Source organism: Haemorhous mexicanus, chromosome 6 (genome assembly GCF_027477595.1).
Source record: "Haemorhous mexicanus isolate bHaeMex1 chromosome 6, bHaeMex1.pri, whole genome shotgun sequence".
NCBI lineage: Eukaryota > Metazoa > Chordata > Aves > Passeriformes > Fringillidae > Haemorhous > Haemorhous mexicanus.
In genome coordinates this window covers 57,773,531-57,801,299 of record NC_082346.1, presented here as the reverse complement: position 1 = coordinate 57,801,299, position 27,769 = coordinate 57,773,531, and the positions used below count along the sequence as shown (strand labels likewise).

General features: G+C 44.4%; 1 protein-coding gene across 8 annotated transcripts in view; it reads right to left on the bottom strand.

Moving 5' to 3' along the window:
- The window catches only part of CEP170B (centrosomal protein 170B), a 58,070-nt gene that overhangs the window by 13,569 nt on the left and 16,732 nt on the right, over positions 1-27,769 (bottom strand). For 3 of the 8 annotated variants that reach the window (XM_059850457.1, XM_059850458.1, XM_059850456.1), the window contains exons 5-14: positions 25,324-25,382; positions 23,922-24,060; positions 15,473-15,574; positions 14,434-14,910; positions 12,156-12,218; positions 10,468-11,219; positions 8,295-8,480; positions 7,996-8,104; positions 4,775-6,550; positions 1,296-1,545 (exon numbers count right to left, since the gene is read on the bottom strand). In XM_059850457.1, coding sequence (XP_059706440.1) covers positions 1,296-1,545; positions 4,775-6,550; positions 7,996-8,104; positions 8,295-8,480; positions 10,468-11,219; positions 12,156-12,218; positions 14,434-14,910; positions 15,473-15,574; positions 23,922-24,060; positions 25,324-25,382 — 3,913 coding nt within the window. The remainder of the gene's footprint in view (positions 1-1,295; positions 1,546-4,774; positions 6,551-7,995; positions 8,105-8,294; positions 8,481-10,467; positions 11,220-12,155; positions 12,219-14,433; positions 14,911-15,472; positions 15,575-23,921; positions 24,061-25,323; positions 25,383-27,769) is intronic. The other 5 variants (XM_059850462.1, XM_059850461.1, XM_059850459.1 and 2 more) reach the window with 3 other exon arrangements.

Genomic DNA, 27,769 nt, shown 5'->3' with positions numbered 1-27,769 from the left:
AATATTCCAAGTTGGAAGGCACAAGGAAAACAAGTACTGTGATAAAACTGTCAGTTCATCAAAACATTTCCTTGGAAAGAAAATGCACAGTTGAACTAATAAAACGCAGGCTGAGCTGCCTGCATAAGGTAACCCCTCTCTGTGCTGGTTTGGATAGAGCTGTCACCAAACACTTCCATTATGTGACTCACTACTGTAAACAAGTGGCATTTTCCCTTTTAACTCTCCCTGACTCCTCTAAACCCCTCCCAGTTAATTCGGGAGCTGCAAGGGAAATCAGAACTGCAATTACCAGGCAGACTCTGTGACAGAGCCCTGCACAGTGCAGCGCCAGACGAGTCTGATGCAACCCTTTATTTATAGCTGCTGAGAGCCCCAGCACTCCCAGCTGCTGGGAGGGAAACTGGCATCTCACACACATACACACACACTTTGTGCAGCACAGGTAGAGCAGCCTGGTTTGAAGGCTGACACACTTTCTAGCAGCTTGACAGCAACTTTCAGGCAAGAAAAGCCCTTTTGAGGTAAGCGCGGCAGCAGCAAGGGCGATATGGCCAAAAGCAGACACAAGGCAGCTTCCTCAGGCAAAAGTATTTCAAGTATGGCCAGTACAATGGAAGACCAGTATTTCTGGAAAGTTGGCATAACACAGAGATGACAAACCTCAAATGCCACTGTTTAAAAAAAGGATCTATTTGCTTTATTGCTGAGGTCCTCCAGGCAACCATCAGACCACCAGTACACAGCAAGCACCGTATCCAGGGACATCAAGCTAAGCAACGATTCATTTATATACAAGGTCTAGACAGGTTCAGATTCAGTTGTGCCAAGCAAAGAGGTTTCTGCCCTGCAGCTATTTCTTACTGCTCCCTGACCAGCTTCAGGCAAAGCAGCTTCAACAGTTTACATATTCAGTCTTTGCTAATCCATTTGACTTCCTCTGCAGAGAATTAAGAGAGTTCACACCAACCACACCATACACACACACACACACAGTGACTTCCAGCAGAGAGCAGAGTTATGCAGGTATAAACAATTAGACTTCCCACAGCCTGAACAAGAAACAAACCAAGAGACAATGCCCTGCACCATGGCCTTTTGTAGATACAAGGTACAACCAGCACATCCAGGCTGTAAAGGTTCATGAAAACCCTCCAAGTCAATGTTCATATTTAAAGGAGATGTGGGCACACAAACAACAGGAGAGAGCTTCTCCTTCTACCCCCACACCTGGGTTTAATTTGAACACCAAGGAGAAAACAACCCATTTGTTAACAGATAAAGCCCCACCTCACCTGGCTATTTCTGCTATCTCTGCTGTTTGCGCCATGAAGTTGTAGGGGTCAGGGTTGTCATCAAAATCTTCATCCTCATCTGTTTCTCTGCCGTTGTGCTTCTGCTTGCCCAGCCCAGAGCCACGTATCCTCGGTGTTTGTGTGGCTGTTGAAGTATGGGAGCGTTTGTGTTTAGGGGAGCTGTGATTTGAGCCATATTCCTCCTCCGAAGTAGAAGTGTAATCTGAACCCTGTGGTCTCCGCCTTGATGCTTATAAAAAATGAATTGGTTTCAGACCGAGGACAGTAGTCAAGAGTAACTACAAAAGGCTGAAAGGTAACACAAAACTAGCCCAAGAGCACAAGGAAAGAAGAGTTTCTGTGCAGATCTTAAGTTAAAACATCACATTCTCTGGGCTTATTTCAAAGTTGAGCCCCTCTATGGCTCCCATTCACTGTACAAATTTGGAGTGGAAAATTCCAATGGAAAATCATAACGACTGTGTTAACGCCTCCACTGCAGTAAATTACTACCACAGACTTGGCTTTCCATGCACAGAAGCTCTGTGTATAAGCAGCACACATTTCAGACTCCTCATAGTCCCACAGAAGTCCTTTTCTAGAGAGCCCAATTTTCAAGCCTGCAGATACCTTTCTAATTAGCTTCAAGTACAAGCAGAAGGAGGGGTTTTTGAGTGAAGAGTAGACTGTTGGTGCTTGGTGCTATTTGCAAGAGTCCACACCCTGTGTTCACCTCCTGCCTCACAATTCACCATTAATGACACTCTACAAGAAAGTGTTCACAGTCAGGACTGGCTCCAAGCCCTGGAGCCAAGTGGAAGCTGCTCACTTATCCCAACTTGTTCTGCAGATCTGTAGACACCTAGGTCTTCATTGCATGGGAAATGTCAAGTTGTCCTTGCTTGAAAACTGGGCTCCCAATGTCTGCTGCCCCACTATACTCTCTACAGGTACTGCTTCATTCCCTTCTGTCCACCCCTGGAGAATGTAGACCCACCAAACACAGAATCAGATGAGTTATTCAGAATTACAACACCGAAAAACTTCACTGTGTTACCAAGACAATCCTAACACTGAAACACTACCTGTGAATTAAGTCAGCATCATACACCATACAAACAAAACCAACTAATTTGGCGTGTAAGATGCAGGTAGAAATTACACATAACTTCTGAATAGTGAAAGAACTCCTAGACATTGCTATCTCACCCACAGCTATAACAATGCCTTGGCTTAGGATATTTATATATATAATAAAAATAAATTTGCTCATATTCAATTCACAGAGTTGTATCTCTTTTTCAAATGCAGTTTTAGAATCAAGAGGTCACTCTGTCACTGAACAGCAATTTTAAAATGATGAGACTCATTTTCCACCTCTGTACGCTAAGAAAAATCAGAATCAGCTCCCTCAGTATCATTTCAATTACCCTGAGTAAACAAATTGTGTACACAGAGGAGCATGGGAGACAGGCCTTTAGCTCTCAGAACTGCTAACTTGGATAATTCTGATGTTATCTGTGACTTTCACAGAAAGCTACTTCAGATGGCCCACCAATACACTGGCATTTCTCATCTCATGGGCAGACAGTTCATGCTGTTCCTCCACTAGTGAGATTAACTTTCTCCCACTGGGAGAGCTGGGAACTCCTGTGGTTAGCTAAACACTAAGAACTCCTGGAATAAATCAGCCACATCTGCCTCCTTACCCCCTAGGCTTGACACTCAAAGCTTTCAAGGGTTGTTGTAGCATGCTAAAAAAAGTCTTGATGGCACAGTGCAATAGTCCAGTTTAACAACACGTCACTCTTGTTGCAGGAAGGGAGCTCTAGCTGCTGATTTGCTATGTCTATAACAGCATTAGTACAGGAGCATGGATCACACAACAGCAAGCACAATGAAGCTCAAAATACATCAGCGTGTACTTAGAGCTTGCAAAAGGTTCACAATCCTATCAAAGAATTAGGAGGTTAGTATTTTAAGAGTGACTAATTCAGAGGAAGGATTAGCATCATCTGCTGCAACTATGGACAAGGAAAGGTGTTAGCATGCTGCTACAGAGGTGTGGAAATCAAAAACCAATTCATTTAAATAAAGAACTGGCCAACACTTATCATTTTTCTCCAAATGACTTGAAGCCTGTGGTCCAAAGGCAGAGGGAGTGCAAAGAGCACCTCCTGTTTGGAAAACTGACCACATTATCTTCCTTTAAATTTGTTTATCAGCATTAACAAGAAGTTAATAATAGCATCATCTCAAAAAAAGGCAAGAGAAGAGACTGTACATACTCTTTTAGCTTAATCACATTCTGATTTACATGCATATACAAGTGTGTAAGAAAAAAAAATCACTAAAATTAAAGGTGAAGCTGAATGTACTAAAACAATCCAAATCAAAACAAGCAGCAAATAACATTTTTAGCATGCAATAAAAATGAATACTGCAAGAGGGATAAATACTCAGCTGTATGAAAATACATTAAAGGACACATCCAGAACTCCAAGACCCCTTACAAAATCATGAAACTGCTGAAAATAGCATTCTTCTCAAGGGGACTGAGAAATCCAGCCAAAGGGGATCTTCCTGTCCCTTTGGCTGCCAATCATTCCTAAAATCCTAAGCAAACACATCTGCTTTGCCACATCCGTGGCAAGTCAAGGACTACAGGCATAGACCTGAACTTGGACCAAAGGTTTCAGGAACAATCTCCCATTACCCACTAACCATCCTAAAGTTGTCATCTGAATTGTCCCCACCTCTTAATTGAAGGCTGATTTCAATATGGCAAATGCTGAAATTTCAAGGGTCTACTGAGTGCTCAACTACAGGCTGATGTAGTCCCCACACCTCTGCCTCATGGGAACCCAACTGTGAACCCACCTTAGCTGTGGCAAAAGTCAGTGAAAATACACAGAAGTGCCAATCTCTTGGGGTAATCAATGTGCAGTGTCTTGCTCTGTATTTACAGTTTCAGGAACAACAAGGGAACAGCTTTCACAACACAGAGACATATATTGCTTGTTCTCCAGTTTCAGATGCCTTCAAACCTGCCACCCTGTACATCAGCTGTCACAAACATCATTATAAACTCTCATTATAAACTTTTCTGGGAGAAAACTTTGAATCTTACAAGTAAAACAGATCAGATTTTTTGGTAGCACTACAAAGGCATTAAATTCTATCTTTAAAAAAAACCTATCAAATGGCAACTGGTTGTTCAAAAAACAAAAAACTCACTGGAGTAGCTATTTGGAGTATCCTCACAGACATAACCACAATACCATCTCACTGAGTATGAGAGTGCTCTGCTGTCTCCAAATCCGCATGAAATCTCAACATCCATGCTGCTCATTAATGCAGACTTTTGTACTCACCAAGGCAGCACCTCTACTACTGTGATACTAATCCCTGGCAACCACATGCAGCCTGTGGGTCAGAAACAGGGGAAGAGGGGAGAAACATAAAGCAGGAGCACTTACAGGATGATGAGGAGGAATACTTGACACTGCTTGAACGAGTCCTGCTGAAAGGCTGCTTGGCAGAGGCAGCAGCTGCTGTTTTCCTGGCTGCAGCTCTCACCTCCGAAACGCCCGTCTTCCGATAGGACTCGGCGCTGCGGCCCGAAAACCCCGTCCTCGCCTGCGCCGTCTCCGAGTCACTGGGCACTGTAAATGAACCTGCCCGTTTCCTGGGCATGGCCAGGATGTCCAGCCGGGACAGCTTCTTCGTCTCCGTGGGCTGCTTGGTGCCCTGAGCAGCGGCATCCGAGTTGGAGGCTGTTTTGTCAGCATCCACACATTCATTGTCCGAAGCATCTCCCAGCCGGGCGCGGCGTAGCTTTGAGGCCCTTGTGGGCCGTGGGGTGGATAAACTGTTGGAGCGGGTGAGAACCTGCTGGATTTTCTGCACATTCGAGGTCGTTTTGCTCTGGTCCTCCTTGGTGGCCTGAGTGAAAGGTTTCCTCCTGGGAACAGGCCGGGTTACCGAGTGCTCGTGGTCAGACACGACAGCATCTGGGACTGGCAGGTAGGGTGAGTTTGAACTTCTCTCATCATCTGTGAAGTCAAGTGACCCTCGAGTCCCAGCGCTCCGCTTCATCTGGAAGCGTTTGGCGGCCTCTGCTCGGTTGGGTGCCTCTGGTGCTTGTGTTTTCCGCTTCTCTGTCAGCCTGTCCCGAGCGCTGGGCTGCCCACACTGGTCCTGGATGGATGGCGTGGAGGAAGACTTCTCCTTCTGCAAGCTCACAACTGCTTTGCGTTTTGGGGCACTTGCTTGGACGTTTTTGCCGCTCACCAAGCTGACTGTGCTGGCCGTGTCTACATCTGAGTCCCCTGACAAGGAGTCCTCCAGCTGACCAGCAGTTTCTGACGGCTCCAGCTGTTGGCTTTGACCAAGCAATTTGGCTTCCAGCGCCGCCAAGGCAGTTTCAGTGTCCTTAAGCAGAAGATGAGTATCCTGACCAAAGTCCATATGAGTTGACCGAACAGCCTCCAAATCTTTAAGCAGAGGGTGACTTGAAATATGTGGGAGTTTATTCTGAGGAACACCACTGCTTGATTTATCTTTGGTAAAACTTTCTTGTCTAACAAAAGCTGCCGTTTCCTTTCCTGACATGTTTTCTTGATCTTGAGGAAGACTCTGATGAAGGGAAATGACAACTTTTCCAGCTGTGTTTATATAAGCACTAACATCTTTGACCGGTGGTTTTCCAGAAACTGGTGTGCCAGCACACTTGAAGGAAAACTCTGGATCCTTGCTGTCCTTGTCTGCTCGAGCATGGGATATACTCATAGAGAGCTTGGAGGGAACCTCTGCATCATTGCTGTCATCACCAATGTAGAACGAAGTAGAAACTGGCTCACTCACAGCTCTCACATGAGAGATCCGGGTGGCTCCTGGCTGCCGGCTCTCTGATCTATTGTCTTCCCTCATCTGCTCTAGCATTTTGCTGTTCTCTTTGTATTTCTTGCCTTTTTCAGTGCTGAAGCCATCGTCAGATCTGCTGGCATCGCTGAGGCTATCTGGATCCAGGTCCTCCTGGATGAAGAGGCGGCTGCTGGAATCACCATAAGCTTCCACACAATGGTCCTTCACGATGGTTCTCTTGGTAACCTCTGAATAGGACTCCTGGCACACCAGGACTGTGGGAGTGGGGCTGTCTGATTTATCACTTGGTGGGAGCTGCGGAAGAAGGCGCCTTGTTCTTGAGGGCACAGAGTTTTCTGGTTCCCCAGGTTTTGGGGGTACCCCACTTTCTGAAGAGAGTTAAGTGGAAAAGAATCAATTACTGTAAAACTGTGCTACTTATTTATTTATTTGTTTAGGAAGAGATTGATCCTGTAAAGTGCAAGTCCACAAAAGCACTCACAAGATGTGCTTAGAACTAAGGTTTTATGTAATATGAACATCAGCAGGGCCTGGTTGGTCCCTGCTCCCTCAGGTTTATCAACACAGACATTAAATTCCTTTGCTGAATCACACTGCTCAACACCTTCCCTTCTCAAGGTAGTATGTCAGATTTATTCTCCCACAATATACCTCTCAGTACAAGCACTATAGAGTATAATGACATTGCTGGCATCTAGCATCAATCAGGCCACAGGAATGAGATGAAAAGCCATCAGACATCAGTGATGCAGTGCTTTAAGTGCCATTCTAAACAACATCGCCCATTTGACTAAACAGATTGTGTTTTTCACAGTACAAGTTCTCCTAGACTCATATCCCAGAGCAAAGTCCCAGGAGAAAGACCCTGTAATAACCAAGAGGCTCTGAACTAGAGCTTGCTGCCCCAGCATGTGTGAGCTTATCAGCAGGAACACTAACACTCCACAGAAAGAGTGTTCCTGTTTCTCCCTGCTTCTGGCCAGGCCTCCATATCTGATAAGACCTTTAAATACCAGGATAACTGGTTATTTGGCTATGGTAATAATACAAGCACACCAGGAGTTCAGTACCCTACATGGTGTGAAAACAGTAGCAATGATCCCTGAAACAAAGATTCCTTCTAATCTTTAGTGGATCTATCGATAGCTGTCAATGGCAAGAAGGTATGACAAGTCATCCCAAGCAAAATAAAGGTTGAAAACATTTGCAAAAGCCAACAAAGTGCTTTTCTCCTCGTCTCACACACCAAGAGGGCCACAGGGTCCGTAAGGTGCCTTCCAAGATAGGAAGCTGGAGGGTATCAGACTCCCATAATTTCTCCCCCACCATATCTAGTTTTCTATGCTGATCTCCACCCTTTAAACAGGTCACTCAACAGCAAATCCCAGAACAGCCTAAATTCTCAGCACAGCCAGACACAGGAGAAGCATCCAAAAATATGCAAGTCAGGAGCTAACTCCAAGGCTATGTGCAAAGGGCTCTCATCTGGCATCATAAGGCAGTCTAAGGAATCACAGCTTGGGGCTGGTTAACACCCAATGCCCTTACAAGCCTTCTCCTTCCCAGGTTCCCTTTAGTCATGTGAAACCTAACATTTAAGAACCTCTTGAATAACTCCAAAATGCAAACCAGAGGCTCTCTCTGTCTTTAGTCCACTGGGAACTATTCACTCTGTGCTTCCCATCTCCAACTACTGCAGCTAAAACAGAAAATAAGCTACAGCCAGATGCAGAGATGCCCTTAATTTCTGCTTTTTCTATCATCCTGGTTTAGATTCACATACCCTCAAACTGCAGTGTCGGATGAGACTTACCTGCACTTCCATCACCCTGCCCAGAGACAGATCCAGAGTCAGAGTAACTGTCTGCAAGGCTCGCCCACCTTGACACCCACTTCTGACTCCCTTGAGATGCTGCAGACATCTACAACAAAGTGGGGAAGATGAGGTCAGAAAGAGGGTTTGGACACAAAACCCTAACCACAAAATCTCTCCTCTCTGACTGACATCACTCGGTCTGTTCAAAATGGAAATCAAGCTACACATCACATTTACATCCAGAAAACCCATCTACACCTCCACCATCCCAGGAAATCCACCTGGACAGCTCATACCTGTGCTTCAGCCTGAGACCCATTCACAGCTTTTGAGGAAAATGCCTGGAGCAAGGGTGTCTTCTGACTAGTGCCATTTTCACTGGTTAGATGCTGAGAGCCAGAGTCATCTTTTTCACCTTTAATTATTGGTCTAAAGGTTGAAGAGATTCTGGAAAATTCAGGTGATTCAAGAACGCCAAAAACCTGAAAAGATGTTTGCATGGGAATATAAAAATGCAAGGAAATAGAACAACATTAGCCAAAATCTGTGAAAATCTGTGAAACATTAGTAACACCTAAACTATGATGTTAAGGGGTCAGAAACACTTGCCAATGCTGCCATGCAAACCATGTAAATGATTTTATTCTGTACTCCACAGTAGCAGTTTTAAATATACATAATCATAGAATTCCACTCACACCCACCTTTCCTCTCTCCCTCATTATTTAGGGGTGTTGCTTTAACAGCAGTAACTTTCACTGAAAAGGCGTCCCTTTTCAGCCCAGAGAAATTTAGGATCAGTGTTGGGAAAGCTATTTACCAGCTCATTCATGAACATTTAGACAGAGAAAATGGGAAAGCTCCATCCCCAGTGCCTTTCATAGACTGTAGCTGTGAGTAGGCTGAGCAAAGCAGCCCTGCACTGCCACAAGGAACTAGGACAGGATGCACCTCTGACATGGGTGAGTGTTTGAGCTCATTGGACAGATTCCCCATGAAGATAAACAGGCCTTCTTTGGGGGGGTGACCAAGACTCATGCCTCAGAAGGGCTAGTTCCTCTCACTTGACTGCAAGAAGTTCAGAGGATACACCACAGAGGGTGCCTTGGCTGTGCAGAGACAGCCATAAAGATCTCCACTCTCACTGCTGTTAAAAAAATGTGCTTGCAATGGTGCAGGAGTAAAGAACAGAAACACCTTAGAACGTAAGTCTAGAATTCATTTTCTTTCTTCCTGGACAGAAGCACTGAGGTTCAGTTACCAGCTGTTTCACAAGTGGCACCAAGTCTATGGCACAGCTGGGCCAGAAGCTGGGCAGTTTGTCTGCCAGAGTCGCATGGCTGCCAAAAATATTTGTATTTTCGTGGCATTTTCCCTCATACTTCCCCACCAGAACAATTAGTCATCTATTGTCAGGACTAGGACCTTGCTGTGACCTAAATATCATGCCCTGAAAGCTTCCGATCACATTTCAAACAAGATGGAAGGAAAAAATGTAATCAAAAACAAAAGAGAGAAGCTAGATCCAGGCTCATAAACACGGTATACAAAGCTCTAAAGCCAGGTTCAATTAAGGCTTCCTTTAAACCTTGCCATCCTCCTGACTACATTTCACTAAATCTTCATAATAACTTGCCAGTTTTGTTTTCATAATAGACCGCAGATGAGAGTTAAACCTGAAAATCAGCCAAACTTTCATTTGCCCTGCGGTTGGTTAGTTGGGTGGGTTCTTCTTAAGCCTCCCTCATCTCTGGAGTTTAGTTTTTAAGCAATCATTCATGCTGCAAAATCCAAACAAGTACAGATCCATCTGGGATTGCCTCTGCCCTAGATCACACCCTTTGCTATCTCAGCCAGCTGCCGCTTGCCCTGACAGCAAGCACTGCCTTTCTAATCAGGCACAGCCAAATACAGAAACATCTGCCACTAAGGCTTGTAAGCACCAGCCCTTGGCATTTCCTGTGGCCTACCATGGGATGATGCATCAGTGATGGGCTGCAGTTCCCATCTTCATAACAGTGGGCAGGAAGTGATGCAATGCCAAGGCAGAGGCTTGCGAGCAGTCCTAGAGAGCAGAGCTGCTCCCAGCCACAGCTGTCGGTAGGATCAGCCTAATCGTTATTAGAGGTGTTGCCTTTCCTCTAAACAGATGGCAAAGCCACTCTTTCCCTTTTGCTTCCAAATTCCATTTTTTAAGCAAGCAGCTCTTTGCCGTGGGCATACTTTGCCTTCTTTTACTCTGTGGTTTTTTGTTTGTTTGTAATTTTGTTGTTTGGATGGGATTTTTTAAAGACAAGCATCACAGTTTGTTGGGGCCTATCCTTAGCACACATCACCCAGGATGATTTTCCACCCCTAACTATTATGCCTGCTACACCCAATTGCACCCCTTCATGGTAACAGTTAATTTAAGCCCTCCAAGCCTTCAGCCCTCAGCTCACTGGCCAAGCACAGAAAAGCAGCATTTACCTGATCTATCATTTTTCGGGCTTCCTCCACCTCTTTGTCCTGCGACTCTGTCTCAATGGTGTATGTGCCTGTCTCACTTACACTGTCTTCCTCATCATTCCTCCTGCCCTGGGCAGACTTCACCTCTGGAGGTGGAGCAGAGGCAGGCTCTGGTTCCGAGGATATAACCACGCGTGGAGCTACAGGCATGGGCACAGAGGCTGCTTTCTCGGCATTTGGCTTTCCAGACTGAGCAGTCTCACGCAAGTACTCGGCCATAAAATCCTGAGCCATTTTTGACTTCCTCCCAACGCTCCCATAACTTTTGACTCTGGGAGCAAAGGAGGATGAAGAGTTGATCCGATCCTCGGTCTTGTCCCTCTTGAAGGAGCTCGTTCTTTGGGTGCCGCAGGAGTTGTTGGTGGCTTTGCCCGCCTGGGCTGTGAGGTGGGACGGCGGCACTGAATTTCCCGGCTTCTCCACCGGCAGCGCGTTCTTGCGCTTTTCCACCTTGCTCTTCAGCCCCGCATCTGTGTCGCTCTGGGATGAGTGAGCGCTGTGCGTGAAGGACTGGGACCGCTTCTTTCGAGGCGTGTCCTCGAAGAACTCGATGACGAAGGCCTGCTTGTTGTGCAGCATCTCGTGGGGGTCACGCCTCATCTGCCGCTGCAGCCTCGTCTGCTCTGTCGGACGCTCCCCACCCGCCGTCGTCGTCTCCTTCTCCGCCTTGGGGTCTTCGGTGTCGCTCTGAGTCCCGTCCTCGTGCCTGTTGCCTGGAAACAAGGTATGTAGATTTGACTTTCATACTCTCAGTTGTTGTGGGCCTGTCATTACCTCCCAGTTGAAATTTATAAATTCAGTTACAAGAAAAGCATTCTGTAAGATTAAAAAACTACAAAGACATCTGTGTGGTACAGGGATTACACCCCATCACAAGAAATAAAGAGACGGCAGCTCTCTCCTGACCCCACTTTTCACCACTGGTTGGCTACCAAGTTAATTATTTATTTAAAAAGAATTCAAGAAGTACTTTCAACCTTATTTTTACTCTTATTTATTCTTATTTAAAAAGAACTCAAGAAGTACTTTCAACCTCATGGATTTCTGATTTTTCTGATTCTGATGATGATTGATTTACATACCTAATGTTTTGTTTCTTTATTTTTTCAATTCAAATAAAAATGATGAGACTATTTTGCCATTCTATCCAATTACTGTAGTCCAAAACAACCTCACTTTCTCTTTTACAGAGCAGAAATATCTCTGCAGGATCAGGAAATAAAACCCTCACACTGCATAACATGAAACCAAATCCCCACAATGAAAGACCAGATCACTGCATTACAAATACATGCATCTCTGAGCTCCCATGTCACCCTCCTCTACAAGGGGAGATAAACCAGAGGCTAACAGAAAAGTGGATTTGCAGGATTCTTTACTCTTCCCTGATATTTAAGAATCACACCATGACGCCCCCATGAGTTACACCATCCTATTAGCAGCCAAGCAAAGGTTAAATTGTTACTTAAGAGTTCACTAAGCTTAAACTAAGTTTATAATTATTTTCACTTATGTTAGCAACAACTGTCTCCATGTATCAGTGCCTGCCTGCCTCTCTGCACCTTAGCTCAGGACTCTCAGAAAGTAAGTTGAAGTAAAAGAAAAAGTCAAAATTAAAACAAAAAGTTAAAAGTAAAACAAAAACAAACCTTTTTTTGGAGAAGGAAACAGGTGTGAAGGCACACAACACGATTCAGTCAACGACCAGGAACCTGTCATCGGGAGAACGGGGAAAGAGGTCTCTGCGCTCTAGACTGTAATACGTAGCAAGATATACTGGCTAAAACACCACGTGTTTGAAGGAAAACTGCTCAAACCAACTTGGCAAGTTCTCCAGACTCATGGGTGAAGACCATTTATTACATCAAGTTAACTGCAAAAGATTAGAATTTAATGCAAGGTCCATTCAACCCAGGAGTCAATTCTACGAAGAGTTTGCTAATACACTGATGAAGAAAGCCAGCAAACTTTGCATTGCACCCTGAGGGCTGATAAGCTTCACCCTAGGAAGGGAAAGTTCTTAAATTAAAGGTCTTGACTAAGAGCTCTGATGAATGCAAAACGGTGAGGACACAAGGAAAACATGCACCATGCTCACGGATGCCCCAGCAGAACACCATGCACATCCCCTCAAGCTGCTAAGACCTTAACACCCTGTAGTCCTGATACTGGGCTTTATATCCACCACATTGTTGCTGGAAGTGAGCAAATGTTACTCAGCCCCAAATGGAGGGCATTTCTGATCCTGGAGACCCACACCTGGTAGGTAGCCAGCAGCAGCCTCCAAGACATCTTCAACATCAGCCCTTCCAGAAGAACACGTTGCACAGCTATCGTAGATAAATGAGATCTGCCAAAGCAGAGGAGGATCAGCTCCTCAGGACATCAACATTCTATGCTTTAATCAAATGTCCAGCGTTGATTTCTTGATATGCAAATCATACCCTGAATTACCTCAGCTTATTTCCATGCCTTATGGACTGCAGAGGCAAGTGCAGCCAGTCTCTAGTGTTCCTGAGCATCACAACAGCAAGAGCTGCCCAGCTCTCTAGTTTTCTCCAAGAGGAAAGAACAAAACCACTGAAGCACATTTCTATCCCTGACAATGTTCTCCAGTAAGTCAATAGAATCCAGTATGACAATAACATAAAAAATCCCAGCACAAACCCTTTCCTCATACAGTCACAGTACACTGAAAATAAGACCATAAAAATAATGAAACACCTCAATGCTGTCCCTTATCGGGCAGAACTAGAACCAAGCAATGGCCAACAAAGTAGTTCAATTTCCATGCCTGAACATAAGACCTTTATGATCCTACAGGTTCCCAAAAATATGTACTCAAACCGCAATTTGGAGGTATTATAACTAAAACTCCTCATATTACGATGAGTTTTGGGCTTTTTTTTCAAGAAGGTCAAAGCAAATATTCCTTAAGAGGAAACAAGGCATAGTTCTTATTTAAGTAGGAGCTCAAGCACAAGTAGGTCTGGTAGCCTTCAATTTGACTTCATCAGCTCAAGCTGCAGTTCAAAACAATAGCTGTTCCAGTGGCAAAGCAGTGAGAATGCAGGAATCACTGGTCTCCTCCGAGCTGCTCAGAGAATGGCCCAAGAGAGACACCCAAACAAATATTGCAGAACATATTCCAAGTTGCATCAGAATCATATAAGTTCCACCAGCTGCTGTAAGAACTGAGCTCCAAACTTCACTTCAGATCTTTGAAAATCCCCAAGGAATTCCTCACAAGTGACACACTTAACAATATACAGGTTCACTAAATCTGTTGTTTTTGAACAGAGCAGGATTTCAAAGAAACTTTGGATTAGGAAAAGAAACCTTTTCCTAGAAGCACAACAATTTCCTCTACTAGGGATCATGTGTATCTCAACTCTACCAGTATTGTCTCTGTCAGCACTTTCTGTCATCCAACCAACTGGCTCTGGTCATTACCAGATGATCACACTTAGACTTAAGGCAACAGGATGATCATGCTTAGACTCCTGTGGACTACAGTTAACAAGAAAAGCCATTCCATCAGCTAGGAGAAGCCAAGAGAACCAAATTCATTGAAATATCTATGTTTATCAGACTGCCTGACCATATGGAAATTATTTTAGACATTTAAAAACCAAAATCTTTTTTTCAACCAATTACTGCTGAGCTGGCATTACAGATGCAGAGGAGTCACATTAGTGTCCCCAAGCCAACATCACACATGACTTTAGGGCCAGGTGAAGAGCATGCTAGATGCATTCAAAATATCAACAGTCATTAAAGTAATATTCTTCGTCTTGCAAATTTGCAGCAGATATCATTAAGTCCAGTTCTCCTTGACAGGAGAAGGGTTTTCTTATTTTATTACGAAAGGCTGCATTTTGCATGGCCAACAGAGAGTTATGTCCACATGACAAGACATTCACTCACCTTTAAGTGTCCTTACATGAACTGGCAGGTCACTCTTGGTACTGTAAACATCATCTCCTGCAGACTGCCTTCTCATCAGGCTTGGGTCATTCTGGACAAGCCAGTCAGCCACTTTGCTCTCTGCCGACATCACTTCTGTATGAGCTGGTTCCTTACTGTAGGGTCTTCTCTGTCTGAGTGAAAATTTTGTTACGTGGTCTTTTATCTTTATTTTACCAGGGGTACCATCATCAAATTCAATGGTGAAAGAGGCATGACTCTGTACCACAGGGGCTACCACAGCATCAACATCTTTTGTTGGGATCTCATGGACCTGTGTTTCTGGAGATTTTGATGGCTGCTGAAATTCTTTAGTTGGAATCTCAAAATAACTTGGCTCTCTCCGGAAGGCAAACACAGATTGTTCTTGGGCATCTCTATAAGTAGAAATATTCCCATTCAGTTCCTCTTCATGTTGGGTTATCTCTTTTGATCTCTCTACAAAAGTGGAAAAAAAAAAGGATAAAATAACATTTTTTCAGTACTATTTAATTCACTTGTTTCAACTTCTCGGAAGGGCTAGTAATCACAACCCCTCTCTGCCAGAGAATAGATACACTGTGTGTGCATTGAAATAAAACACTTCTTTGTACAGTAGAGATGCACAAAGTACATGTTTGATGGAAACATCAGGTTTACTGCACAAGTGAAAAAAAGATGCTTCCATACAGACAGATTGACAACAGGAGTTTTAAGACCAAATGGCTCCCAAGGATGATGAGGTGAGAAACAGATACAGCTACACAACCAACTCTAAAACAAACTTAGTGATTTACTCTACAGCTGCTGTTTCTAACGGTCAAACGTTTTAGTGAAAACATTTTAATTCCCCCTTATTCCAGTTTCAGCAGCAGTAACCTACAGACAGGAGTGTGCAAATACAAGCACAAAAGAAGCAGTAATTAGTAGTCTTGAAACAGGATGGCTTCAAACAGTAAATATCAAGTGTCTCAAAATTTGGTGTCCTGTATCTTCTCCCACCCCATGTCCTCTCCATTACCTGAGTAATGTTCCTCTTGCCTTCTCTCTTCCTTGTTATTTGCATCATCTTCCCCCCACCAGGAGGGCTGCCCATAGAGAGGGGTGCGGTAAGTATTCGTTTCTAGGAAGAGGATAAGCAAATATTTTAACACAGAAAATACTTATTTACCAGGTTCAATTGCACAGCAAAAGGGGAAAAACAGCAGGGCCAGATGAGACCATGAACCTGTTACACCACAGTTATAACAACAGCAAATTATACATAATAATATGTTCAGGCTTTTCTTTGTTTTGCCCTTTTTTCCTTTTTACATTCTATTACAAGATACTAACTTCACCTCCCTTCATTGTCTTTCATAGCTGTGTTTCCCAGATACTGGCTTTTGTTCCTTTCTTGCCTTACTAAACACACAAAGTGGAAGATTTTCGGCAGGACAGACTACAAAACACTAACCATAAAACTGTCTTCAACTCACCTGCAATTCAGGTTAAAATCTTTTTTCCTCACCTTAATAGGGAAGTCTTTAGCTCTACCCTTTTTTGTCCCACCATGTCCTTGGATGTGTCCAGGCTAGGGATTTTTTGCACTATTTACCACTCCCACTGTAAGCAACACATTCCACAACAGGAAATTCTTGAAACATTACAAACTTAGGAAAAATAGTAAAACCATCTCCTAACACTTTCATAAAGAAGCAGTAAACTCTTACTCCCTAAAGCTTATTTATAGTAAACCAAATGAATTGCATAGTCATTGCAGGACAGAGGTTTTTCTCATGGAGAATTTCCTCTAGAAAAGCCAGGCTTACATTTTTTCTCTGTTCAGTGAGCACTCACTCAAATATCAGAGCTTCACTGCAACAACTGGCACCCACTCAGTGGAGCTGATCCTTATTTTGTATCCCACAAAACAAGGCTGTGTTCTGGCAGTGCCTTGGGCTGCTGCTGTTGTTTATGCAACAAATAAAAAGAATACACCCAATTTGCCTGTGGTACAGTTAATACTACAGTTTTTTCATAGTTCAAGAGAAGCAAATAAAGTAGCTTTTGTTCTTTCATCTAGAGGTGATAGAAACACCAGGATAGGTCAGGGGTTGAGGTTAAGATTCAGCTTTGTTAGACTGCTTCTGCCTCTGCTCAAAGCAGCTGTAGCTGGCCACGTCTTGAAACCCTGGCTCCAGCTCCAGAGCCAAAGCTGGGCTTCTACTGCCAGCTGCTGCTCAGCTTGTGGTTTTCAAGCCACACACTGCTCTGTGCAAAGCAGCTCTCAAACAGCCCTGCAATTTTGCATTCCCTGCTTTAGTAGGGACATGACAGAAGGCAGTTGTTAGCATAAGGGAAGTCAGGAGAGGAAGGGGAATTAAATAACTCAAATTAAAAAAGCAGCCTGATTTTACGCTGTTGTTTCTAAAGTTACACAGACCCAGTGGCCACTACTTCAGATATTTTTGTTCTAGGATCATTCCAGATATATAAGCTCATACACTGACAGTCCACAGGCAAAAATTTTGCTTTACAGATGCAGTCCACAGGCCCTTTTCTAGAGATCTTCTTCATGTTTCAAAGATAACTAAGGATCAAAAGAGGCTGAAAGTATTGCTCTCCTCCCTGCCTAGAGTGCATGGAAGATAAACCATGTTCCTATTATGTGGGCAGCCTTTGAAAGTTCAAAGGAGGAAGCATTTCTCACCATGATAAATTGGAATTGCCAAGCAATATGTTTCATAACTGATGGGTAAACCACTCATGGGAGAGGGGGGAAAAATAATAAAAAAACCTATTCACAAGTTTGTCAACGAACCCTACTCCAGCATAGGGCTTGGTTTCTCCTAGGCTTCTGTCTCACAGCCTAGCAAAAACCTACCATCCTCTCTTCATGCTGTAACTTGCCCACTAGACCCCACCCCACCCATGCAGGATCTGCTCCACCAGTGTCAGGCACTTTGGGCATACCACGGATTATTACCCTGTGGCTTGCAGTACAGACCTTAGGGTCGATGGCCAAGAGGCAGCTATCTGGGGGAAGTCAGGAGAAGGAGATCAGCACTTTAACACAAATCCATTAGCAAGAGCCACTGATGTCTGAGGTAATTTGTGCCTAAAGGGATCAACTACCCTATAGAGGAAATGCAAAGACCACCTGCACTCCACTGTTGCACAAGCAGCACCTTTCCCAAGGACAGGTGCTGTTACTGCTTGCATCTTGCAAGGAGTTGCAGCTCATTAACAGCTCATCTCTCCAGCACACCCCAGCCCCAAAGGGATCTCAAAGGCCCCCTAGTCTAGAAGATGCCAGTGATCTATTCCAAGATAATTTTGTGTCCAGAGGGGCAGAAGAGAGCTAAGAGAGCTCACACCCATCCTGCAGGACAGAAGTCTTCCCAGAAACTGCCCTAAGAACTGTGTCCCATCTGAGTACAAACACAGGAGCTCCTGCCTTTGCTGGCCAGGAGCTTTTCTACTACAGGGAAAAGGCAGCCAGAGAAGTAAATCAGACTTTTGGTCAGACCTCTTCTGTTGATGAGGAACTTTGGGATTACAACTGAAGCTGAAGGGAGAAAAGAAAGGGTTTATAAAGAATAATGATCCAGCTCCTCTGCTGTCTCAAATTTCCCTGGGCCCTAATAGGTAGTTGGAAATTACCCTAACTGCCCCTCTGACAAAAGCTGGCACAAAGTCAAAACCCCAGGGCAGGTCTAGGAACAACTAAAAAGAGTGCACCAGGTTGGCCAGAGTGCAGAGATCTGGGGCCATCAGGTGGAAGACACTGCACTGCACTCACTGCACAACAGCAGAAGGTTCCTCATGCCCCATGACACAGAGCTCACATGGCACCACCTGCAATGCCTGTTACAGCATCTGTGACAAAGCTTCACATTTGTGTGTGTGGCATTTCACTCCTTTCCTCTCCCAACCTCCACAGTGAACAGGAACTTCATTTTAAAACTGCAAAGAGCACAGGTGGAAAGCTGAGGAGTCAGTATCTTGCTATTCAGGGACAGTTTCAATATTTTAGGAGCAATTAATATTTCCCCTGAGCATTCATATTAATTTGCATTTTGAGTAACACTGTCAAGTGACACAGTCACTGGCATTCCTGGCTATTGCTGAAAGCAGACAAATCCTGAACCAGAGTAAAATTTCTCTGGCTTCAGAAGAGTATTGTGGTTTAACCCCAGCCAGCAGCCAAGCTCCACATAGCCACTCACTCACTCCCCCACCAGTGGGATCAGGGAAAGAATCAGAAGGGTAAAAGGTAGAATAGTCATGGGTTGAGATATAGGGAGTTTACTAAGGAAAGCAAAAGCCATGCACAGAAGCAAAGCCAAACAAGGAACTCATTCACCACTTCCCATAGGCAGGCAGGTGTTCAGCCATCTCCAGGAAATCAGGACTCCCTTACACATAACAGGGACTTGGGAAGACAAACAACATCACTCCAAACATCCCCTCCCACTTCCTCCTTCCTCTATATATTATGTACTGAGCATGTGATATGTTGTGGAATATCCCTGTGGTCACTTTGGGTCACCTGTCCTGGCTGTGTCCCCTCCCAGCCTCCCAGGCAGCCCCAGTCTCCTCGCCAGTGTGGTGGTACAGAGAGCAGAAAAGGCCTTGGCTCTGTGTAAGGCCTGCTCAGCAATAACAAAAACATCTCTGTATTAACAATTCTGTGTTCTGCAAAAATCCAAAACACAGCTCCATACCAGCCACTGGGAAGAAAATTAACTCTAGCCCAGCCAAAACCAGCACAAAGAGCTACATGAATTTGCTGCCCTGCTCATGTCAGAAGCTTCTGTCCCTTCTAATTTGCTAGCACAATTGACACCTCTCCCAGCTCCAGCTCTAACACAACAATATTGTAGAAAAAGGGGAGGGGAGGGGGGAAAAGCACGAGGGGAAGGCAGCTAAAACAGATGGCTGTGACAGAAGTGGGCCAGGGAGCAGCTACACATGCAGTTGTGCCAGCGGGCTTTGCTCTTCACCAGCTGGGATCCATTTTGGGTAGCAACCTCAACCTGGACCTGCAGCATCCAGAGCAGCATGTTTGCCTGTGTCCTGAGACATGCAAAGCACCCTGAAGCCACCTCCTGTCTGCTCTGTTTTAGTGTAAGATGGATGCTCTTTCAAGAGCAGAGAAACTCAGGGCTTGCTCAAATCAGCAGCGAAGGGAAGAACACCAATGAAAATGAACTGCTCAGTCATTTTAATGACATGAGACTTCCTCCAATTGATGGCAGCTCGTTACCACCTCTCTCCACTCCGTGCCAGGCTGCCCAGATGGTGCCAATTCATTTAGACATATTTCTTGGCTCATCAATTCAGGCAGGCAGCCCGAAAACCATCCTTTTAGATAACTGAATTGAGGTCAGCACAAGCATTCAGCCAGATAAATACTGAGCTACCGGTGATGGTGTAATACAGGGAAGACCACTGACATACACGTGTTCTGCTCCTGGATTTCAGTCTTTGGGGCAGTCACTCAAAAGGAAAAATGAAGGCTGTTTTAGCACAGAACAAGGGAAGTCCATTTGGTTAACAGTGTGAAAAAATGTGGCCTGTAAAATTAAAACAGAACTATTGATCACCTGAAGGAGAGACACCAAAAGAGAAAATGAGATGTGTCAATACAAAGGGTTTATTTATGGAGAAGTGAATCACACAGAACACAAGGCCACAACCAGAAATGCACTCCAGGTGATGAAAGGCAAAGGAGAAAGACTGTGTTAAAGCTGCTTTCCATCATCAAGCAGGAAGAAGAGCTTTCAAGACAAGCACATAGCTCCCACTAAACAGAGGGGCCTGATTTCCCTTGAAGGTGTCCCCTGTGGTCAGAACAGGACTGAGCACTGTGCTTTGCCTGAATCTTCACAAAGCTTCACACAATCATGAGAGAGACAGTCAGCAACAGCAAATTTCTTTGCTCACAGAACCACACATAGCTTTGAAGCTCGCTACTGCAAGTCATAACAAAAGCATGAGAAATCCAGCTTCCTTTAAATCAAACTGGTTTTGATTCATTATTAATAACAATAATGTCCATCTCTAGAAGATGCAGAGTAGGTTTCTTACAGCAGAGGCCTTGGGAAAAAAAAAAAAAGATTATCTAGCTACAGCATTTTAAAATTAATTCCTTACATCTCTGCTTTTTCACTCCTCTCCAAAATAGAGAATTCAGACCTAGCAGGAATAATCATTAAACAGTTCTCTGACTCTTTGCCACACAATTTATTTCCTATGTGCATGGATAATCTAGGCCCTGGTCTTTTGTACCTGCTATGAACATACACGGATCCCAGGGACTTTCAAATCAGACTGATGATCACAAATGTATCAATTACATGGTCAAACCTTAAACATGCTGCAGTTACCACCACTCTAGCTCAGGCAAAAAAGCAGATATAACACCACTCCCTTAAATTAAAGGCTAGGGCAGAGCTGTGTGTCTAAACAGCTATTGCCATGATCTCATGGGGAAAGCAGCCAAAGACCATGGAAACCACTTCACAACCGGGCACAGCTCCCACTGCCTCCATCCATGCTGCCTGCTGACCTCAGCCCTGGACATCAGCAAGACTTTCAAGTTGTCCAGTCTGCTGAGAGGACTTAACTAATGACATGGACGCTGACCTGGTGAGCAAACCTATTTCACAGGTCCCTGGAGAAGCTCCTGCAATTGGTCCTACTCCTGCAAGTGATGATGCCCATTTCCCTGCAAGCAGCCTCCACCCCTGGAAACTCAGGCCTGCAGCAGTTATTCAGAGGTTAGTCATCACATTCAGGATTACCCAGTCCCGTCAGGCTGTGGCAGCTTTGAAAAAACAAAAAATTAGGATGACCCTGAGGATTTAACTATGTGCTGAGAACAGAAGACCACAAAGCAGCTTATCTCATCAAGTACCTCAATTCAGGTAGCAACAGATGGGAATAGGGATTGTCACTGTCTTGAAATCTACTCAGTTCAAGGCTCTACCTGGCTTCCTAATAACTTAAGGCTTTAGACATAGAGCTAATAGATATTTTTTAGCATTAACTAGCTGAACTGTGGACACTTTTATTCATATCCATCTCCAAGCTATAGGATTAACCAAGCTCCTTGCTTCAAACATTTCACAGACTGATGATTTTCTGCTTACAGGCAACATACACCCAAAAGCTGCAAGTTCAACAGCATAAAGACTAAACTGACTGTTTCCCATTCACTCCCCTGGATCTCTTTATCCTCAGCCCCTCACCTCCTCCCATTTCTAAGCAGCTCTAATTGTTCACATTGTTTTGTTAAACCTCTTCCCTGAAAGCTGGCATTCCCTCTGCCCCTCTTCCACCCGGGCCCTGGGAACCGATCCTTCTAAAGGCTTTTGTCAGCCCAGACCTTGCTTTAATTAGTCAATGCAAATTCCTAAATACCTACAGGCTTAGCAAAACAGCTCTTTCCCTAAAGCCTCTTTCTGCTGCCACTAAGCAAGCCCACTCCCCTTAAGAACACTACAACTCTTCTTTTCACTGATCATTTCAAATTGCTGCCACTCCTCCCAGCAGCCGAGGAGAAACAGTGCATGTGTGCAGCTGAGGACAAGGTGAATTAGTCACCTCGCAGATGAAAAAGGGATCCACTGATCATTCTGCTCACATGACAGAGATGCTTTTGGGAGAGCCAGGGACTGATTTAATGCTCAGGCTCTTGTTTCCACAGGCTTCAGTCCAATCCAGCAAAATACTTCAAACAAGAAGTCCTGATTTCCTCTATAGTTCAGTGGGGTTAGCAGCATTTAACAGATTTTTTTAGCTCTTCCCATCAGTCCCACTGCATGTGACATACTTCAGTACTGGTCCCCAGTAAGAACACAGAGCCTGTTTTGCCTCAGACCTCTGGTCTGTGCCCACTGAAGATGACAGAAACTAAATGCAGGTCTGCAAATCACAGGCCAGAGAAACGGGTCACCTTGCTGAAGAGTCACTCAATGTCCTGGCTTTGAAGGTGCTCCAAATATCCACTGCTTATGCTATGTAGGTTAAAATCAATGAGAGTGTATTTTGGAAGGTGGCAAGAATAAAAAACTGAGTGTTCATGGAACCAGGCAGCAGCAAACACAGTTACTGGCAAAGCTTTCCACAAAGCTTTCCAAGAACCTCCAGCCCCTTGAAAGGCAGTGGAGAGCCCTTCCCCCAGCGGGGTTCACCTCTTCTCACCCTCCCCAGTGTCACACCTAATCATCCACAATTCCATCCCTTTACATTCACACTTGTCAGGCTCAGTCCCAAACACAGCCACACAGACACAGCCAAAACAACACAAAGAAAGGTTTCCTGGTGCAGAAAATGGGAGTGCTTCCCACACAGCTGGAGACGGAGGAGACCAGGGAGGAACATTAAACTGTTTTAGTGCACTGTGCCAGCTTAGGGGGATTTTCGTAAGGACAATACACGGGAGATTATGGTCAATCAACCCACTCCAGTTAGTTATCATGAAGCTTTAATAGATGTACCCAAAGTTGTACACTTTTCTAAAAAGCTGCCATACCTGTCTCTAGGCAAACTTGCCCAAGGTGTTTGCCTCACTCTTTTACTTGCCCATCCCCCTCCTCCCTGATTCTTCCCCCAACAGAGAGTGGGAAACTCTCCCTGCTAACCCCTAAAGCTTTCCAATTGCTCTGCCATCCTGAAGCCACAAGGCCACCACTAGCAGTCATGCCACCAGCATGCTTTAAAACCACATTTGCACCAGCAAACTCCAGAAAGCCATGACATGATACTTGACCAGAACTGGGGAGAGAGACCTGTCAGGACAGCACACAGGAGGCAGGAATTAGGGTGAAATGGTGAGACAAGACTACTGGGAAGGTCCTGGCAAACCATAATGGGGAACACAGAGGAACCAAGTTTGACAAAGGATCTCTAAAGGCAGGCAGCAGTTTTTAACAAAATGGAGAATTTCTCAAATAGAAAAGGTTTGAAGCCAGGGAACAGTGAACCTGAAGCAAACATCCTCCGGTTTGGCAGTCAGCTTCAATCCCACATATTGGCACGTTAGGAAATACAGCCATTTAAAACCACCCAGGGCTTTGTGAAAGAAATGGCTTGCTGCTTCTTTGCCTGCCAGCACCATGCCACAGCAGCTATACATTTTCTACTGTGAGTCACTCTGTTCAAACACCAGCTCACGATTAGGAAATTAAAAATAGACCAGACAGGTGCCAGAGAACTTACCAAACCTGCTCTGCCCACAGGTTTTCCAGAACACACACAGCGACAAGGCATGTAGGAGCCATCACACCAGCTGATTTTTTTTTGAGACCGAATCTCCAAAAACCCAGAGTCTGGAATACTCCAGGAGTTTAGAAAGATGATCCTTCCAGAACTGCTCCCAAATGCAACTCACAAGACTCTACTGTCAGAATCATAACCCAGCACAGGGCTCAAGCTGCACTTTGTTCAGAATCCAGGAGAACTGGTTCCCAAGCAGGTACCTGTAATTGCTTTCCTCTCTCCTTTCTCCAGCTTTGCTTGTGGGGACTCTGTGTAGACACTGTGCTCCATGGGCTGCTCCGCCCTCTTCACGGCCGTGCCTTTGTAGTTCATCTGGAGCTGGCTGGTGTACTTCTCATGCTGCAGAGACACAAACAGCACTGAACCCCTCTTCTCCACCAACAGATCACCCAAAACTCCACTGCAGCTCTGTCCTTCAACAAAAAGCACACACATCTGAGAAGAAGCTACAGAACAGAAGTACCCCATTTGGAAGCCATTAAGTGACAATTCTAGTACACAAGAAGGTCACTGTGACTTAGCTCTGCAAAACAACTACTTAGAAAATCCTTTAAAAAATAGACTGAGAAGAATCAGAGCTCAGGCCATTCTCCACTCAGGATTCAAATCCTGAAATCCCCTTTGTTCTTAAAGGAACATTATAAATGATTTCAGGCCACTCATCTGCATTATCTCAGTTTTTCAGCAAAGGCAATTGGAATCTATTTTAATTACTTTTTCCAAACCCTCTCACCAGCTAGGAAAGTGATTCTGCCTTAAAACAGGTTCCCCAGTAAATAAGCTATTTAGAAGCTGGTTTATTACTAGTAAATTAATAAAAGGGTGAACCCATCCAGATTATCCCTGAGTAAGTTCAATGAATCATTTGCTCAATGCTAGCTGTTAAATTTCCTATTCTTGCCAAGTCCTAAACATGGAACCAGGGCTAGGAAGGCAGTATCTGTTAGCCAAGGGCTGATGCACGGCACTGGTAGCCCAGTCCCACAGCTGAACATTACAGCTTTCTTGCCTAGAGGGGGTTGCTTTCCTGCCTTAGATAAAGGGATGTTTGAATATTTCTTACCTGCTACTGAACAATGTTTAAAAAACACCTCACTCCTAAGAGGACTGACTGCTCAGTAAGTAAAAATTGGGAGCTTGAAGGCAAAAAATGAGATGGTAACCAAGAATAAATTAAGCAATCTTCAGCCTGATTGAGGAGGTGTGGTGGAGCTGGCATAAGTCACCATGCTCAGAAAAAGACATCTGTGCTCCACTTCTGGGAAGAAAAAAGTTCTGCTGTGCTTCACCCACAAGTTCATGTGCTGGTTATTCTTTAACATGTTACAGCTTTAAGTAACCTTTTTTTTCTTGGCAGTCATGAAACATACAGAACTTGATCTACATGTCAGCACAGGGATAGGAGATCAGAGTTGAGATAACTGGGAAATTTATCTCTCCTCAAAGGAGGGTTTCATTAAGTCCAAATCCAAGGAGAGCCTCACATTTTGAAACATTTCACTGCCATGAAGAGTATTTTAATATTCACTCTGCTTGACCATCACTAGAGTACTTAAAGTTTTGGGTTTTTTTTTTAAGTGCACTGCACCCAGCCACTCTTACCTTTAATGCTTCTTCTGGGACTTTGTGTTGAATTTGTTCCAGGACGTACATATTCGAATGTACAGAAAATTCATTAAGGAAAATACAAAGGACTTGAATGGACAAAGAAATTTAACATTTAGTCACAGAAAGAAAACAGGATCATAAAACCAGAAAGTCTTAAAATACACAGGGTAGTAAAAGTTGCCTGTGCTGCAGCCCAGCATGGTCTTTGTTGTGCACAATCACAGCTGCTGGGCAGATCCAGGACAGCTGAGGGGCAGCAGACATGGGGACCTGAGCAGGAGAAGCCTGGAGGAGCACCAGCAACTCTGTGCAGGACTTGGGGGAGCAATCAGAGCCCCAGCTCAGCTCACACTCTGATCCTCTCCACCTGGCTGGTGGCTTCAGGCAGACCACTGGACATCCTGGCCAAGATGGGCCAGTCTCATAGGCTGGATAAGGGAGGAGCAGAGTTCAGCTTCTTGCTCAAATCCTTGGGACTATGGTGCTCTCCTGCCCTAGTCACTGCAGTTTTCTAGATGAAAAGTAAATCAGGTCATGAGCTGCTGTGACCTCTTAGGAAGGGAAGTATTCACATGGCTGAGCCCAGGCAATAATCCTCAGCAAGGCAGTATTAAAAAAAAAAAAAAAAAAGCTGGCATCTGGAATGTCATCATGAACAACCCAATCGGCACAGCAGAAAGCAAAGAGGAGGAAAAAGAAAAGATGGAAAATGTTAGACTAAAAATAAACCCAGTGATACTGGCCTAGCAGGGAAACTCTGCACTGCCTGTAAGTGAAACTGTAAATGGAAAAGAGAAATCCTCTCAGTCACAGTGACTCCAAGATCTCAGGAAATGCTGCCATCCACACCAAGCTGACTGCAGTGTGCACAGAAAGCTCTGCTAAACAGAGTGGCACCAAAACAGCAAAGCAGAGAAAGACCTTATGGCTGCCATAGGTACAGTACATCTTACGAAGTTTACTCCAAAACCCACATTCTTTAAAATTTTCCTGTTGAGGGCAATAAATTCCACAATTCATAAGCAAAATCATTCATTTCATTTGAATACCCATGAAAGGGCTGCAGGACTAAATACTTAAAATCAGCTGCTCATTGCTGAGAATTGCTTTGTGTAAAAAGTTTAAACTGGTATTGCAGCCATTAAAACCCACCCATGCTCCAGGCACTGTTTTTTGCCTTCCCAATACTGGAGTTCACAGCAAGTCTTCTGTACATTTTCTCACACACCAAGAGACCAGAACATACACAAGCAGCTACATTAAAAAAAAAATAAATTTCAGAGTCAAGAAAAGCTTTAACTGAAGTTGCCTGTAAAAGATTTCATCACATGTGCAGCAAGACACCACCTGTAATGACAGGATCCCATAGGAGAGTGACCAAGACCCAAACTATGATCCATGGCCCAGAAAACTCTCTTTTCCAGCAGATCCAGGATGGCACACACGAGTTTAAGCAATCCTGGCTGCAACAGTGCATGGTCCTGCACTGTCACTGCTGAGAGCTGAAGTACCAGACCCCTGGGAGACCAGCAAGGCTAAAGGTGTGGAGCATTTCAAGGGCTAAAGCATGGCCAAACACAAATGGATTATCTTGAGGACAGCAAAAGGTGGAAGAATGTGGCCTTGGGGTCAAGGATGCACAAGAGTTTTCCAGCCAAACATTTTCCCTCACCAAATGGTAAAACTTAGTCTCTGCCTCTATTCTCAGAAATGTCTGGACTGTTTTAATTGACATCTCCCCAGAAAAGAAAAAAAAAAACCCTGGAGACGACGCTTGCTACTTCTAAATTCAGCTTGAGTGGGCAAAGTTTGGCAGATAGAAGCAACTGAAAAAAAAAGTGGAAAAAGTATTAGATTACATGAAAAGACAGCAATAGGAGCCTCTACTTATCACTATTGCTCTTCAGGCTCAGAAAGGCATGTCAACATGTATTCTTACAGCCAGCCATACTGTCACATCAGGGTAAAAAAGGAAAGAGATGAAAGCAAAGGTGTTTTAGTAGACATTGGCAGGATTTGTGGTCTGTAAATAAAGCAGTAACTGCAACTAGCTTCCCTTGCTAGAGGTGAAATGTGCTATTGCTAAAGATTTACTCTTGCATTTTGTGGCAGAACCAATTTGCACAGGCAAACTTTAATCAGTACACAGTCAAGGTCTGGCCACAAGCTCCATAGCTAAATGTTGAAGGCTCAAGGCCTGAAAATTGAAAGAAAGCATCTGGGTGAAATGACTAATAAAACAAGGCAAATTGAATGAAAAAAAAATAGAAGATATTAGTTCATACAAAAATATATTAACTATGTTTGCTCCCAGATGGTACCAGCTACAGTTGCCACCCAAGTAAAAAGAAAAAAACACAACCCTTCCTTAGGAGGAGACTGAATAGGCACTTCTACAGTCAGCACTGCCAGTGCAGAGCCAGATCCAAAGTCCAGGCAT